The sequence below is a fragment of the Trachurus japonicus genome, chromosome 2 (genome assembly GCF_045865225.1).
Source record: "Trachurus japonicus isolate A0001 chromosome 2, Traja_1.0".
Classification (NCBI taxonomy): Eukaryota; Metazoa; Chordata; class Actinopteri; order Carangiformes; family Carangidae; genus Trachurus; species Trachurus japonicus.
In genome coordinates, this window is record NC_140908.1 from 3,309,971 (window position 1) to 3,324,968 (window position 14,998).

Here is a 14,998-nt window from a genome sequence, read left to right on the forward strand (position 1 = left end):
GAAGAAAAAAACATAACAACAATACATAATAAGTAAGTGAGAGTGAGTTAATGTTGTTGTAAACTCCAGAAACACACCCACATCACATGAGTCAGTAAAAGTGACGCTGCACCACACACACACACACACACACACACAGGAGCGAGCAGCAGCAGCTGGACTGTGAGGCACAGACATGGAGAGAGTCGGTGCTGGAGCTGAACCTCCAGAGGAGAAATCATGGAGACACAGGTGAGTCCAGCTCCAGTTTCATGTTTTACAGTAGACTATGTTTATCTAAATGCAATCTAATCATCTGTGTGTTGTTGTTTTCCTGCTGAAACGCTCCAGAGCCGAGGAGGCTGCTGCGTCCTGCAGCGAGGAGGAGGAGGAGGATAAACTGTCCCTCATCACCTGGAACGTGGACGGGCTGGACGACGAGGAGCAGCCGCAGAGAGCGAGAGGCCTCTGCTCCGAGCTGAGCAGGTGAGTCTGAGCTCAGGAGAAGACATAGTCTGTCTTTCTGTCTGTCTTTCTGTCTGTCCGTCTTAAGTTTCGTTTCCTCAGTTTCCCTGCTGGTGCAAGTGAATCAATCAACAATCCGCTCTGCGTCTCCCCCTGCTGGTGACACGGTGTGGCTGAATCTGTTGTTGTTATTGACTGATTATTGATGATAACAGTGCAGTTATTAATACAGAAGAATAGATATGCAAATAATCAAACAGGAGCTAGAGGGAGTTTTCAAATAATGAGCACAGATGAAAAGTTTTAGCAGCATTCTTGTTTTTAGAGTCACTTTTCCCTTTGAAAACCTATAAATGAAGGTTTGAGTGACTACATTTGGTTTTATGAATATGCTATTTCCCTAAAATGATTTATTACAGATAACTCTTTCTGTTTTCTTACATGCTGTGTTGTTGTTGTTGTGTTGTCTCCACAGATTCTCTCCTGACGTTGTGTTTCTGCAGGAGCTCGTGCAGCCTTACGTCCGCTTCCTGCACAAACGTCTGTCTGACGAGTACACGTACATCGAAGGTTTGTACCGTCAGAGTAAACACTAGATAGATAGATAGATAGATAGATAGATAGATAGATAGATAGATAGATAGATAGATAGATAGATAGATAGATAGATATTTTATTGAAATTGAAGTACATCTCCTGCAGTGCAAAGTCATAAAAAACTCTAAAAGACATAAACCAACACACAAATAGAAACATACAATATACTGTAGTTACTGAGAGGGTGGAGACTGTGCACACACACATGAGACTTTATTATCTAGACAAACCAACAGAAGGGAGGAGAACAAACTCTGTGCTGATTATTATATCAATTATGATTCATATGGAGAGAGACAATAAGTTTGCGTCTGTTACCTGTGTTTTAAAATAGAAATAATATTAATATATAATATTATTATCATCATTATTCCATGTTTATTTATAATAATATGAAATATGGGATTTGTCACTGTTAAATCTTAGCTGTGGAGCTGCTTTAGGTAATTATTATTAATGAATTATTGGGTATTTGTCTTGTTTTGCACCTTTCCTCAGGTGGGAAGGTCGGTTACTTCACTGGGATGTTGCTGAAGAAGTCTCGGGTCACTCTGCTCAAGACGAAGATCGTCGACTATCCGCTCTCTCGGATGTTGAGGAACCTGCTCGTGGCTCAGGTCGGTCGGTCGACAGACACACAGTCACTTCACCTTCACCCAGGGCCGGCCCTAGGATTTTGGTGGTCCTAAACAAGATTTTAGTTTGTGGCCCTGCACTCTAAGCGCAAACACCAAATCACTGGTTAAAACTGAATACAGACGTGTTTATGCCCTCTGAGGTTTGAGGCCATTTTCTCGAATTTAACATATTTTCTTAAATGTATCTTCTTAAGATACTTGCAGATGTAACAATACTCAAGTGTTTTATGTCTAAATATTAGAACCTCCACTGTAAGCACACTGAGGCCAGTTTGTCCTAGAACACTGTAGAAAGAAATAATTTAGGCCAAATGCTGGAAATTTGAGGTCTGCTTTTTGAAAATTTTCAAATCCCTTGTGAAAACACTCCTTCAGTCATGAGAATGAACTGTTTTGGTGCTTGAAATAGGATATGAATACAGTAATAGATAAGTGTAGAAAACAAGTCTAAAATGAAATTTTGTAAGATTGCTTTTTGAGCACAAATGTTGTCATTCTGTCATTCTATTTTCACCAAATGTCTCAAATGTGAGATAAAAGAAGCTGAATATTGACTTCACATTACATATAAAGCTCATAGCTGCACGTGCAGACCTCAGGATGTTTAAATGACTTGATGAACCCCGGTACCTTTCTGATCATGTGGCCCCCCACCTAACGGCTGTGGCCCTAAACAACCGCATAGAGTGTTTATGCCAGGGGCCGGCCCTGCTTTCACCTGCACAGATGTGTGAGTGTGTGTGTGTGTGTCTCTCTCTGAACCAGGTGCTGTTCAGGGGCCAGAAGCTGTGGCTGATGACGTCCCACTTTGAGAGCTGTAAGGCCAACGCAGAGGAGCGGCTGAGGCAGCTGGGGCTGGTGATGAAGGGGATGAGCAAGGCGCCTGCAGACGTCACCGTGCTGTTCGGAGGAGACACCAACCTGAGAGATGCTGAGGTGTGTGTGTGTGTGTGTGTGTGTGTGTGTGTGGAGCTCACAGAGCCAGATGTGTCCAGGTGTTGTGGAGAACAAGGCAGCTCACCTGTGTGTGTCTCTACCCGTCCAGGTGGCCAAAGCGGGGCTCCCCGACAGCGTGTGTGATGTGTGGGAGGAGCTGAGAAGACCCTGGTTCTCCCGCTACACATGGGACATGAAGTACAACGACAACAAGGAGGTTTCGTTCCCTGTTCAGTTCCGGTTCGACCGTGTGTACCTGCGCCGGGCCACCGCGGATGGATCTCCACACCTGAAGCCCGACAGCATATCTTTGGTTGGGCAGGAGAGACTGGAGTGTGGATGCTTCGTTAGTGATCACTGGGGGATCCACTGCACTTTCTCTACTCGTTAGAAACACATGAACTCAAAACAACTGTCTCGAATCCTGCAGCAAGTGACAGGGCTCCCACTCTTTTCTTGAAGCTGTTACAGTCTGACAGACATGTTATTATTACACTACACAAATAAATCCCCCGTCCCGTTCATGCTTTGGAGAAGTGTACATTAACCAGTTTGTTTCTATGTTTATTCCTCTCTCAGCCCCAGAAGTCTGATTTAAAGATATGCACTCTATGGCTCTAATTCATCTATGAAATAATCTCTTACATGCTTAGAAATTATGACAATTTCCATGTGTTTTCCATGACTGGGAAACTGGTCAACCATTTTCCAGGTTTTCCAGGACACGTGGGAACTCTGATGTAAGTGTAAATGTATTATGATGATAATGATGATGATGAAAATTGCACAAAAGTAAATTAAATCAATGAATAAATGTTGTAAACAGCTCCATCTCCAAGGCTTCGTCCTGTCCCTTTAAGACAGCAGCGTCGTAACCTAGGAGACGTTTTGTTTACTTCCGGGTTGTCCGAGTCGAAAATAAGAGGGGCAGCTACACGCCCACGACGCCGAGCAAAGCGGATTAAAATCCCGCAGCGATGGCAGGAGAGGCTGAGGACGAGATACCAGGTCAGGAACTAGAATTATCTCCTTATGTTTCACTGATTATTAACGATTAAAACCCGAAACCTTCGTTTAACGGAACCGTTTTTGCTCATTAGCGGAGCAGGTAGTCGGCGTTAGCTTCGTCTTTAGCTCCCTGGCTAACCGAGAAGAAACCCAGAAGAAACCCGTGTGTTGTTGACTTTCTCCGCGTTAATCTGTCGGTTGATTATGTTTGATTATTATGTTTTTCATAATCAATATTTACGAGCCGTTCAGCATTTGACTCTGTTTGATATTGATTCATTTCCAGCTCTGTGAAGCAGTTTAGAATTATAATTAAATGATAACAGGTTTTCTTCGGGCTCTTTTAATCCTCATATTTTGTCGCGCTCTTATTATACATGAAAATATGTGAAAAAAATATAAGTTTTAGAAATTACAGTCAAGTTATTGATTATTTCTTTTGATTGAACAGATTTGATGTTCATCTTTTCTTACTGATTTAGCCTGCAGAGCTCTGAAACAAACATTCATAAACTTCCCACATATTTACAAATTCACAGCTTCAACTGTTCAAAGTCATTGATTATTTGAGATTTATTTGTATAGATCAGTATTTCTAACTACAGTTGTTTGTTTTAGTTCTTCTTATAACCATCACCATTCTTATTAGATAAGATAAGATAATCCTTTATTCGCGCCACAGTGGAGACATGTACAGGGTTGCAGCAGCAGACAACAGCAATGAAATGTATAGCACAGATAATAAATAGCAATAGCAGTGTTTGTAACAGAGTATGATTAATGAATAATAGGAATTAGAAAGAACAGCTCTTGTTGTGGAGTCTGATAACTGCAGAAAGGAAGGAAATATATTTGTGAATATTGCTGTCTTGTGCTACTATTTGTCATACACCTTGCCTATTGCCTGCCTGTCTGGTTGTAATAGTTGTTAATGTTAATAATTTCCTCTTTCCTCTCGTCTCTTTTCTCTTTTCTCACAGAATCAGGAGCAGTTTTCACTTTTGGGAAGAGTAAATTCGCCGACAACATCCCCAGTAAATTCTGGCTGAAAAACGACGTCCCACTCAGAATAGCGTGTGGGGACGAACACACGGCTCTGATCACAGGTGAGAGACTCTGGAAGTCTGGAGAGAAGATGCTTCTCTTGTTTACACCGAGTCGAGTCGAAGCTGAAGCGTCTTTGTCTTTGTCTTTGTCTCTGTCTCTGCAGAAAATGGGAAACTCTTCATGTTCGGCAGCAACAACTGGGGTCAGCTGGGTCTGGGATCCAAACTGACCGTGAACAAACCGACGTGTGTCAAAGGTCGGTGTGTGAGCAGAACAGCTGTCAATTGACTGCTCTGGAGCGTTGTGTTGTGTTGTGTTGGAGTGCTGCCACTGACAGCTGCTCTCAGATAAAGACGTGACGTGAGGAGCAGAGGAGTCCTGCTGGAGGGGGGACACACAGATTTGTCACCCCTGTAATCCCAGTCTGGTTCATAATCTGCTGTAATCTGAAGACATAGAGATGACGTGTTATGGCTACTTATGGCCTAAAAAAATTAAATTTAGTGGTTGATAAACTTATTTCACTCCTATCTAACATATCTAACCATAGGAGGAAGATGGACCTGAGCAGGAAAGAACCATCATAATAAATAATAGTTTATCTACAATATATAAATAATTAATCATTGTTATAATTAGCATTATTTTGATGTACCATTTTCCAAAAAACGTGTACAAACCAAAAAAGCTCCAACACGACGTGTTCCTGTTAAACAGAGACGATTTCACAATAAAACTCTCAAACTTTTTTATATAGAGTAAATCATGACCCCAGTTTTTTCTCATCAATTCAGTTCAGTAGTTAGCATCCTAATGACGTCAGAACAGCAGATACTGTACGTCTCCATAGACAGATGGATGGATGGATGGATGGATGGATGGATGGATGGATAGATAGATAGATAGATAGATAGATAGATGGATGGATGGATGGATGGATGGATGGATGGATGGATGGATGGATGGATGGATGGATGGATGGATGGATGGATGGATAGATAGATAGATAGAGTTTATTTGCCATTTGTACGTTAGTTAGGGTACAAACATAAAAAGGTAAAGATATATAAAGAAAGTGCACACAATTATATAAAAAAGAAGATGTAAACAGTAAAAATTAAAGAAAAAGAGTGAACCGTAAAGAGTAAAAAGACAATAAATACAACAAATAAAAATAAATAGAGATATTTTACACTGCACCTAAGGATTTTGCACATTTCCCATTTTAACATGTTGATGTCAGGTGTCACTTCCTGTTTGTTTGCAGCTCTGAAGAGTGAGAAGGTCCAGCTGGTGGCGTGCGGCAGGAACCACACTCTGCTCTGCACCGGTCAGTGTCTCCATCTTCTTCTTCTTCTTCTTCACCTTCATCGGCTCCGTCCAAAACGCTTCTGGTCTGACTTTCTGTGTTTATTTTCTTTTTTCCCCCTCTGCAGCCCAGGGGAGGGTGTACGCCTCGGGGGGCAACAGCGAGGGGCAGCTGGGGCTCGGCGACTGCGAGGAGAGGACGTCGTTCCGGCGGCTGGAGTTCTTCGATGCGCGCGGGCCGATCAGGATGCTCGCCGCCGGGTCCAACACCTCGGCCGCTCTCACAGGTGAGCCTCTGACATCATCATCACCATGACAACGAGCGTCACGAGCTCGCTGAGGCCGTGTGACTGACTGATGATGAGGGAACGTCTGTCACCCTCTGCAGAGAGCGGCAGGCTGTTCATGTGGGGCGACAACACGGAGGGGCAGATCGGCCTGGGGAAGGAGAGCCACGCCTCCTCGCCGCAGGAAGTCAGCGTGGGCCGACCAATCAGCTGGGTGTCCTGTGGCTATTATCACTCCGCCCTCGTCACAGGTGAGCACAGGCGACGTTCAACAGACAGACCTGAGGCGTATATAATATAATATAATATAATATAATGTGTCTCTGTGTCAGTGGACGGAGATCCTGTTTTTGATTTTCAAAATAAGATGTAAAGTTTATTATGTATATATATATGTCTCAATATAATATAATAGGTAACACTTATAATAAGTACACACTATTAAGCATTAATTAAAGCAGAAGTAAGCGGAATGTTTGTGTTAATATAAGTCTTAAATAGTTCTATCTTCCAACAGCAATCACTTCTATAGAGTGTTTGGTCTGAAACACGGGTCTGTCAGTCACTCTGCTCTGCTGTAAGCCGAGGAGAAAACTTTCCTTGTATCCTACAACCTTTATCCAATGAGGAGAGAGAACGGCATAAAGGGGCGGTCCTCTCTGTGTGTGCAGCCAAGGGATGCGCGTGAATGTGGTGACGTAGGGACGAGGGCGGGGACTGCTAACTCCATCTGCTGACAAGAAGTTAGCCAGAACCACCGGATCGCTTACTTCTGCTTTAATTAAGCACTAAATACTGAATTAATAATTTATAATCCATGAATATTCATTAGTATGTAGTTTATAAACACAGTAAAAAAATGTTTTACTTATCATTGATAAGCACTAACTTTATTTATAAACTTCATACTAATGAGTATTCATGTTATAAATGAAGAATTCATTATTTATCAATGTTTAACTAATGCTTAATAGTGTGTAACTAGTTATTATATATATTTATTATTATAATATAATGTGTCTCTTTTGATTTTCAGAAGATGCAAAGTTTATTATGCTTTTATATTCCTCAATATAATATAATATAATGTGTCTTAGGGTCAGTGGACGGAGCTCCTTTTTTGATTTTCAAAATAAGATGCAAAGTTTATTATGTATGAACATTTCTCAATTACATATAATAAAATATAATATAATATAATATAATGTAATGTAATGTAATATATTATAATATTATATAATGTGTCTTAGGGTCAGTGGACGTAGCTCCTTTTTTGATTTTCAGAATAAGAACCAAAGTTTATTATGCTTTTATATTCCTCAATATAATATAATATAATATAATATAATATACTGTGTGTGTGTGTGTGTGTGTCAGTGGACGGAGCTCTCTACACCTTCGGCGAGCGGGACAGCGGTAAACTGGGCCTGGGCACCGACCAGCTGCCGCGACACCGCGTCCCTCAGCTGGTGAAGAGCATCAAGGAGCCGGTGACCCAGGTGGCGTGTGGCGGCGGACACACGGTGGCGCTCACAGGTAACCAGCAGCACACACACACACACACACACACACACGTGGAGGTGGGAGGAGCTACGGCGGCCTGTGTGTGTCTGACTCCGCCCCCCTGTCTGTGTCTCAGAGGACGACGTCTACACCTTCGGCCTGGGGCAGTTCGGGCAGCTCGGACACGGGACGTTCATCTTCGAGTCGCGGCTGCCGCGGCCGGTGGAGCACTTCCGCAGGGGGCGCGTCTGTCAGGTGGCGTGTGGCGAGAACCACACGGCCGTCATCACAGGTGAGCACCGCCCACTTTTACACCCTCGCTTGGCCGCCGCCGCCGCCGAGCCGAGCTGACCTCTGTGTGTGTGTGTGTGTGTGTGTGTTTCCAGACGGAGGGCTGCTCTACACGTTTGGAGACGGGCGCCACGGGAAGCTGTGTCTGGGGGAGGAGAACTTCACCAACCAGTTCAAACCCACGCTGTGTCCGCGCTTCCTCAAGTACAACGTCCAGGCGGTGCGTTCAGGGACCGCCACGCCTGTTTGTTGTGAATTAGATAGATTTGTTGCAATGTCAGAAGTTGCGTTTCCATTAAAGGGATAGTTCAACTTTTTCGCAAATTGGCCCATTGCCATAATCTCTGTAGTCATAGCAGTAGGTTCGTTACCTTTATTTGTCGGTGCAAGATATTTTTAGAACGGCGGAGCAGAGCTGTGAGCTGCTCAGAGCTACGCTACGGAGGCTCATGGGATTTCTTGGTTTCCCTCATCAAACTCATCAAATACACAATCCAACAACTCCACAACGCTCTGGTGGACAAGTTGTGACCTGCACATTCACCACGCTATGAGATAATAACACAACGTTACCAGACAGAGTTGTTTTAGAGGGAAATACAGAGACTGTTGATGAAAAACTGTCCCTGAAGGCAACGTGCATCAGCAGGTTTTGCATGAATTTCCCTCTAAAACAACTCTGTCTGGTAACGTTGTGTTATTATCTCATAGCGTGGTGAATGTGCAGGTCACAACTTGTCCACCAGAGCGTTGTGGAGTTGTTGGATTGTGTATTTGATGAGTTTGATGAGGGAAACCAAGAAATCCCATGAGCCTCCGTAGCGTAGCTCTGAGCAGCTCGCGGCTCTGCTCCGCCGTTCTAAAAATAGCTTGCACCGACGATTAAAGGTAACGAACCTACTGCTATGACTATAGGGATTATGGCAATGGGCCAATTTGCAAAAAAGTTTAACTATCCCTTTAAAAGTCTGTTCTTCATTCACAAGAAGAGTAGGTTACACACTTTGTACCTTTTTTTTAGAAATATCTCTTTTATTCTGTGCTCCAGGCCGTGTGCGGCGGCTGTCACATGGTGGTCCTGGCGCGGCCGCGTGAGGGACCGTGTGGCGAGGCGACGCTGGAGGAGGACGACGTGACGGAGGACTTCCTGGAGAAGCCGTACGTGGAGCTGCTGGGCGACACGAGCGACTCCTCCGCCGCCCTGCAGAGGAGCCTCTCCGCCCGCGTCCGCCGCCGGGAGAGGGTGAGCGCACGCCGCACGGATGAGAGGAAGGAAGGAAGGGGGCGGAGCTAAACCCCCCGGACAACAACAACGCAGCTCATTGGCTGACGGCTTGTGTTGTGTTTCCCTCTGCAGGAACGTTCTCCGGATCAGTTCGGCGCCATGTTCCGCACTCTGCCCGTCGCCATGACGGCCGGGTTCCTCCACCCGCCGCTGCCCGTCTCCGCCCACACCGCCCCGCCCCGCCTGCCGCCGCCGGAGCTGAGCCACAGAAAGGTGCTCAACGGGTCGATGCACCAGGGTACCTACCTCACCCCCTCTCCCTCCTCCTCCTCCCTCCTCTTCTTCCTTCTCCTTTTCCTCCTCCCCTTCCTCTCTCCTCCTCTTCTTCCCTCTCCCTCCTCTTCTTCCTCCTCCTCTCCTCCTCTCTCCTCCTCTTCCTTCTCCTCTTCCTCCTCCCCTTCCTCTCTCCTCTTCTTCCCTCTCCCTCCTCTTCTTCCTCCTCCTCTCCCTCCTCTTCCTCGCTCCTCCTCCTCTTCTTCCTCCTCCTCTTCCTCCCTCCTCCTCTCCCTCCTTTTCATTCTCCTCCTCCTCTTCCTCCCTCCTCTCTCTCCTCCTCTTCCTCCTCTCTCTCCTTCTCTCCCTCCCTCCTCCTCCTCTTCCTCCCTCCTCCTCCTCACCTCCCTCCTTCTCCTCTTCCTACCTTCTCTTCCTTCTCCTCTTCCTCCTTGTCTCTCTCCTCACCTTCCCTCCTCCTCTTCCTCCTCCTCCTCCTCTCTCTCCTCCTCTCCCTCCTCTCTCTCATCCTCTTTCTCCTCCTCCTCCTCCCTCCTCCTCCTCTCTCTCCTCCTCATTCTCCTCCGCTTTCTCCCTCCTTCTCATCTCCCTCTTCCTCTTCCTCCCTTCTTCTCTCCCCCCTCCTCTTCCTCCTCCTCTTCCTCCTCTTCCCACCTTCTCTTCCTCCTCGTCTCTCTCCTCACCCTCCCTCCTCCTCTTCCTACCTCCTCCTCTTCCTCCCTCCTCCTCTTTCTCCTCTCCCTCCTCTTCTTCCTCTTCCTCCCTCCTCCTCTTTCTCCTCTCCCTCCTCTTCTTCCTCCTCCTCTCCCTCCCTCCTCCCTTTCTCCCTCTCCTCCAGGTTTAGGTCGAGAACCGTTTGTCTGTTTGTTGTGTTTGTTTGTTTACCTGCGGACTAACATGGCTTCGTGTTCAGCGCAGGCAGGCGGTGAGACAGACGGCGCTGCTGAGAGCCTGACGGACGCCGACAGCGTTAAAGGCCTCGGAGACACGACCGACCTCCTCAACATGGTGAGCTCCGACCTCTGACCCCCCACCCCCGACCCCTGACCCCTGACCCCCGACCCCTGAGCTCTGAGTCGATGGCGCTCTGTGACCTACTTCCTGTTTCTCCTCCTTCCTCCTCCAGACGCACATGATGACGATGGACCCCAGCGACAAATCCCTGGCTCTGTCTCCGGTGCAGAAGGTAACGTTCACACCGACGTCGTCGATAGACCTGATTGATTATGAGACTGATGATTAACGGGGAAAACGTTTAGACACGATCGATCTCCAGGGCCGAGTCGTTCAAAACGTTCAATCTGATCGGATTTGTGATCCAGTCTTGGTTTTAATCTGTATAATATGGTTTTAATATAATATAATATAATATAATATATAATTATAATAATAATCTAGTTTTAATCTGGATCAAACCCTCAGTTTGTGTCGTTTAAAACTTTTTAGTGGGATCAGGAAAACTTTGATCCAGAACATCAGGATTATTCTGATCCCGGCAGTTTGATGGATTCAGGAACAAAATGAGATTTAAATTCAAATCAATCTGTCAAATAAACAACATTTATAATGTAGTATATAAACATTTATTGATTTATATGTTGCACCTGAGTTTTGAACCATTACACTAATAAAGTAAGTAGTAAGTAGTAGTAAGCACTTTTCCCCAACTACTGGATAATTTAATGGAATTTGAAGTTTGAGTTTGAAACACATGAAAAAATATTCACAATGTAGGGTGAATATGGGTAAAGTGGGACAATGGGTAAAGTGGGACAGTTAAGCTTAATCATGTTTATCTTTACATGTGTATACTTCTATTACTAAAAATCATCATTGAGCTAATCATAGGTATGTATGAGATTAAAAAAGAGTGGTTCTGTGTCCATGACATCACTTCCAGGGGCGTGGCTCACCATATTCAACTACCTCCACAGTGAAACAGGGTGGTAGCTAAAATGACATAGCGTTCTTAGCTGAAAGATGTTAGTGTTCTAGAAATAAGCAAACTGGTGGATAGTTTGTAATTGTGATATATTTTGTTAGGGGGTGTAATGGTGATTCATAATTTATAAAAATCACATCCATGTGAGTCTTACATTTTTTTTAAAGTGGCATTTTGCTACTGTCCCAGTCTACCAATGTGCTATTGGTAAAGTGGGACAGAGTGTTATTGGCAAACTGGGACAATCATTTAAGTCATTCTAAAGGTAGAAATAAGTTCCACTTTTATTCATCCCCCATAAATTTAGCTATGGCTAGCTAGATATATAAACAAATTTACTTAAATTGCATAAATCAAGGTAGCTACAATGAAAATTATGCTTGTGATGCTTAGCTAGCCTATCCTAGCGAGCTAGTAGGCTAATGCTAATTGGCCTAATCCTATTTCAGAATCCAATGGCAGAAAAGAGCAGAACAGGGACAAGGAAAATAAAGATTTTAAAATAAAATTGTATTTTTAATAAAAACGTTAATATTTCTATTCATTAGAAATTAATTGTTGTTGTTTATATTATTGTGTTTAAATAGAAATGGAGGTGTCCCAGTTTGCCAATATATGGTGTCCCACTTTACCAATAGTGCCTCAAAATTTTGGTTTTGGGTCAATTTTTTTTGGGTGAAGGGTCATTCATCCAGTGTTTAATGTTTCTTTGTTTTTTCTTCTACATAGTATAGGAGAGATCTTAAGCTATTTAGAATGGTATCATATGATGGGCTAAGACATTTGGTTCATAATCAAAAAGGATGTTGAAGGTAGATTTTCAGAAAGTGTCCCAGTTTACCCATATTCACCCTATTTGACTAATGTATTGTATATTTGCTTTTTATTTTTTATTTAAAAGACATTGAAGAAACAAAAAACAGCACAGAAAACAACAGATTACAGACCGATCAGCCTTCAGTCTGATACACAGTCACATTTAAAACTCATTATCCAGATTTAATAATCTAGAAAAATTTGTATTTGTTGGATCAGACTAATCCAATCCAACTGTGTTTGAACAACTGGGATAAAAGTAAAGACGGTTTAAATTATCCTGGATGGAAATCTGGATAATTTTGATCCAGATTAAACCCTTTGAACAACTCGGCCCTGGTTTTTGTTTCCTCACATAAAAACTTTACCACCGATTGGTTTCTGATCAACAGCTTTGATCCAAACGTCCTCCATCATCTCCCTTCATTCTTCTTTTTTTTCTTATTTCTTATCTCTCTCTCTCTCTCTCTCTCTCTCTCTCTCTGTCTCTCCTGAGTTGTCTGCATGTCTCTCGCCCTCTCTAACGCACGCCTCTCTTTCATCCTCTTCCTGCTTTCCGCCGGCGGCCGTAGACGAAGCGCGAGCACGGTAAGACTGGGAGCGCGCCGTCCGAGCAGAGCAGCTTCTCCTCTTCCTCCTCCTCGTACCGTAAGAGCGGCGAGGCGGCCTCTCCTCGCCAGCCGCTGCCCACCCAGCTGCTCCGAGGTCACGGTCGCTCTCCGCAGAGACGCCGGACGACGACGAGTCAGAACAAAGAGAACGTGATGGCGGCCGAGCTGCGGCGGAGCGGCGGCGAACGCAAACCGCTGACCATCGAGGACATCAGGAAGGCGGCGTCCACCACGCAGCGGCGGCGGCCGACGCAGGGCAGGAGTCAGATGATCCAGGTCGGCAGGAAGCGGGAAGCCTCAGGCGGCGGCGGCGGCGGCTCCTCGCCCGACGTCAGCACAGGAAGTTCCGCAGGTTTGAGTAAAACCTCCAAGAACGAGAAAAACAAAAAAGCTGCTCAGTCCAAAAAGGAAACGCTGAAAGGCGTCGGCCTCGTCGCCACGGCCACCGCCGCCGCCGCCGCCGCCGCCGCCACGTCGGCTCTGGTGCATCAGGTGGCGTCGAGAGGCGGAGTCAGGTCGCCGTCGTCTTTGTCGTCGCCGAGGAAATCGAGAAGCGGCGAATCGGAATCCAGCGCCGCCGCCGACGTCAGCAACAAATCGGCCGTGAGCATCAACATCACGCCGGCGTCGGAGAGTCGGGACGAGAAGGGGACGGAGGAAGAGGAGGAGGAGGAAGAGGAGGAAGAGGAGGAGCAGACGACCTCCGTCAAACAGGAGGAGGAGCAGAGGACGAGTGCAGATGTAAGCGAGGAAGAAGAAGAGGAGGAAGAGGAGGAGGAGGAGAGTGTGAAGAAAGAAAAAGAAGACGAGGATGAGAAAGACAGTGACACTCTGCAGGACGAGGAGGAGGAGGAGGAGAAGAGTGATGTAGAGGAGGAGGAGGGTGAGGAGGAGGAAGAGGAGGAGGAGGAAACAGGAAGTGACAGCGAAGGTGTGACTGTAGGGAAAGAGAGCAAAGGAGGTGATGCAGAGGAGGAGGAGGAGGAGGAGGAGGAGGAAGGGTCAAGTCAGGAGACAGAAAGTAAAGGAGGAGAGAGTGAGGAAGAAGAGGAGGAGGAGGAAGAGGAGGGTTTGGAAAACAAGGATGAGGAAGAGGAGGATGAAAGTGAGTCCTTAAAGTCTTCCGAGGAAGAGGAGGAGGAGAGTGGTGAGGAAGAAGGTGAGGAAGAGAGTGAAGAAGAAGAAGAAGAAGAGGAAGAGGAGGAGGAAGAAGGAGAGGAGGAGGAGGAAAAAGAGAGTGAGGAGGAGGTGGCAGAGGAGGAAGAGGCGGTGGAAGAGGAGGAGGAGGAAGAGGAGGAAAAGGAGAGTGAGGATGAAGTGGCAGAGGAAGAGGAGGAGGAGGAGGAAGAGGCTGAAAATGAGAGTGAAGAAGAGGTAGCGGAGGAGGAGGAGGAGGAGGAAGAAAAGGGCGAGGAGGAGGGAGAGGAGGAGGAGGAGGAGGAGGAGGAAGAAAAGGTTGATAAGGAAATAGAGGAAGAAGAAGAGGAGGAAGAGGAAGAAGAGGAGGAGGAAGAGGAAGAGGAGGAGGAAGAAGAGGAGGAAGAGGAGGAGGTGCAAAAGAAGAAGTCTGTGGTGAAGCGAGCTGCAGGTAAACGGAGGTCTGGGGTCAGAGGTCAGGGGGCGGAGCCAGAGGAGTTCTGGGGCGACGTTTTACCTCAGTACCTCAACCTGAAGTAACTCAGAGGTCACATGGTTTCTCCTCCTTCTCCTTCTCCTTCTCCTCCTTCTCCTTCTTGTTTTGTTTCTGCTCTGCTGCAGTTTTCAGACTCGGTGCCTTTAAAACAGAAGCTTCTCGCTTTTCTGCTTTTTACATTTTTTATTCTTCTGCTCTCAATTCTCTTGTTTATTTTTTGTCTTGTTTTTTGTAATAAACGTGTGTTTTCTTTAGTTTGTGTTTGTGTTTTTGTTTTTGTGGCGTTTCCTCTTCATCTCCATCTTCTTCTTCTTCATCATCATCATCATCAAGTTCAATCTTCAGGTTAAAAGTTCAGTTTCTTTAAGATAAAACAGAGTTAGAAAGTTAGAGGTTTTTTTTCCCGTTGATGTCCGGC

At 45.5% G+C, this 14,998-nt stretch overlaps 2 protein-coding genes across 3 annotated transcripts; both read left to right on the forward strand.

Moving 5' to 3' along the window:
- Window positions 1–103: 103 nt before the first annotated feature.
- Window positions 104–3,032, forward strand: LOC146990581 (tyrosyl-DNA phosphodiesterase 2-like). The gene is made up of 6 exons (XM_085795606.1): window positions 104–231; window positions 331–465; window positions 920–1,014; window positions 1,540–1,658; window positions 2,445–2,615; window positions 2,725–3,032. The coding sequence occupies exons 1-6, from the start codon at window positions 176–178 to the stop codon at window positions 3,004–3,006; spliced, it is 858 nt and encodes a 285-aa protein (XP_085651732.1). The 5' UTR covers window positions 104–175; the 3' UTR covers window positions 3,007–3,032.
- Window positions 3,033–3,386: 354 nt separating this feature from the next.
- Window positions 3,387–14,736, forward strand: rpgrb (retinitis pigmentosa GTPase regulator b). 2 transcript variants are annotated; one of them, XM_085795586.1, is made up of 15 exons: window positions 3,387–3,623; window positions 4,604–4,729; window positions 4,834–4,926; window positions 5,938–6,000; window positions 6,107–6,265; window positions 6,367–6,516; window positions 7,643–7,801; window positions 7,905–8,060; window positions 8,155–8,279; window positions 9,108–9,302; window positions 9,417–9,582; window positions 10,492–10,586; window positions 10,705–10,764; window positions 12,909–14,195; window positions 14,226–14,736. In XM_085795586.1, exons 1-15 carry the CDS (start codon window positions 3,593–3,595, stop codon window positions 14,622–14,624), a joined length of 3,264 nt encoding a protein of 1,087 aa, XP_085651712.1. In that variant the 5' UTR covers window positions 3,387–3,592; the 3' UTR covers window positions 14,625–14,736. The 2 variants fall into 2 exon arrangements, with proteins under 2 accessions (XP_085651712.1, XP_085651722.1); XM_085795596.1 differs by having other exon boundaries at window positions 9,417–9,557; window positions 10,497–10,586.
- The last annotated feature ends 262 nt before the right edge of the window (window positions 14,737–14,998 follow it).

Excerpts from the sequence above, each read along its gene's own strand:
- LOC146990581 (XM_085795606.1), top strand. The coding sequence starts at position 176 with ATGGAGAGAGTCGGTGCTGGAGCTGAACCTCCAGAGGAGAAATCATGG. Across the intron at positions 232-330 it reads GAGAAATCATGGAGACACAG|AGCCGAGGAGGCTGCTGCGT; the intron begins GTGAGTCCAGCT and ends GAAACGCTCCAG. Across the intron at positions 466-919 it reads CTCTGCTCCGAGCTGAGCAG|ATTCTCTCCTGACGTTGTGT; the intron begins GTGAGTCTGAGC and ends TTGTCTCCACAG.
- rpgrb (XM_085795586.1), top strand. The coding sequence starts at position 3,593 with ATGGCAGGAGAGGCTGAGGACGAGATACCAG. Across the intron at positions 4,730-4,833 it reads ACACACGGCTCTGATCACAG|AAAATGGGAAACTCTTCATG; the intron begins GTGAGAGACTCT and ends CTGTCTCTGCAG. Across the intron at positions 14,196-14,225 it reads AAAAAGAGAGTGAGGAGGAG|GAGGAGGAGGAAGAGGAGGA; the intron begins GTGGCAGAGGAG and ends GCGGTGGAAGAG.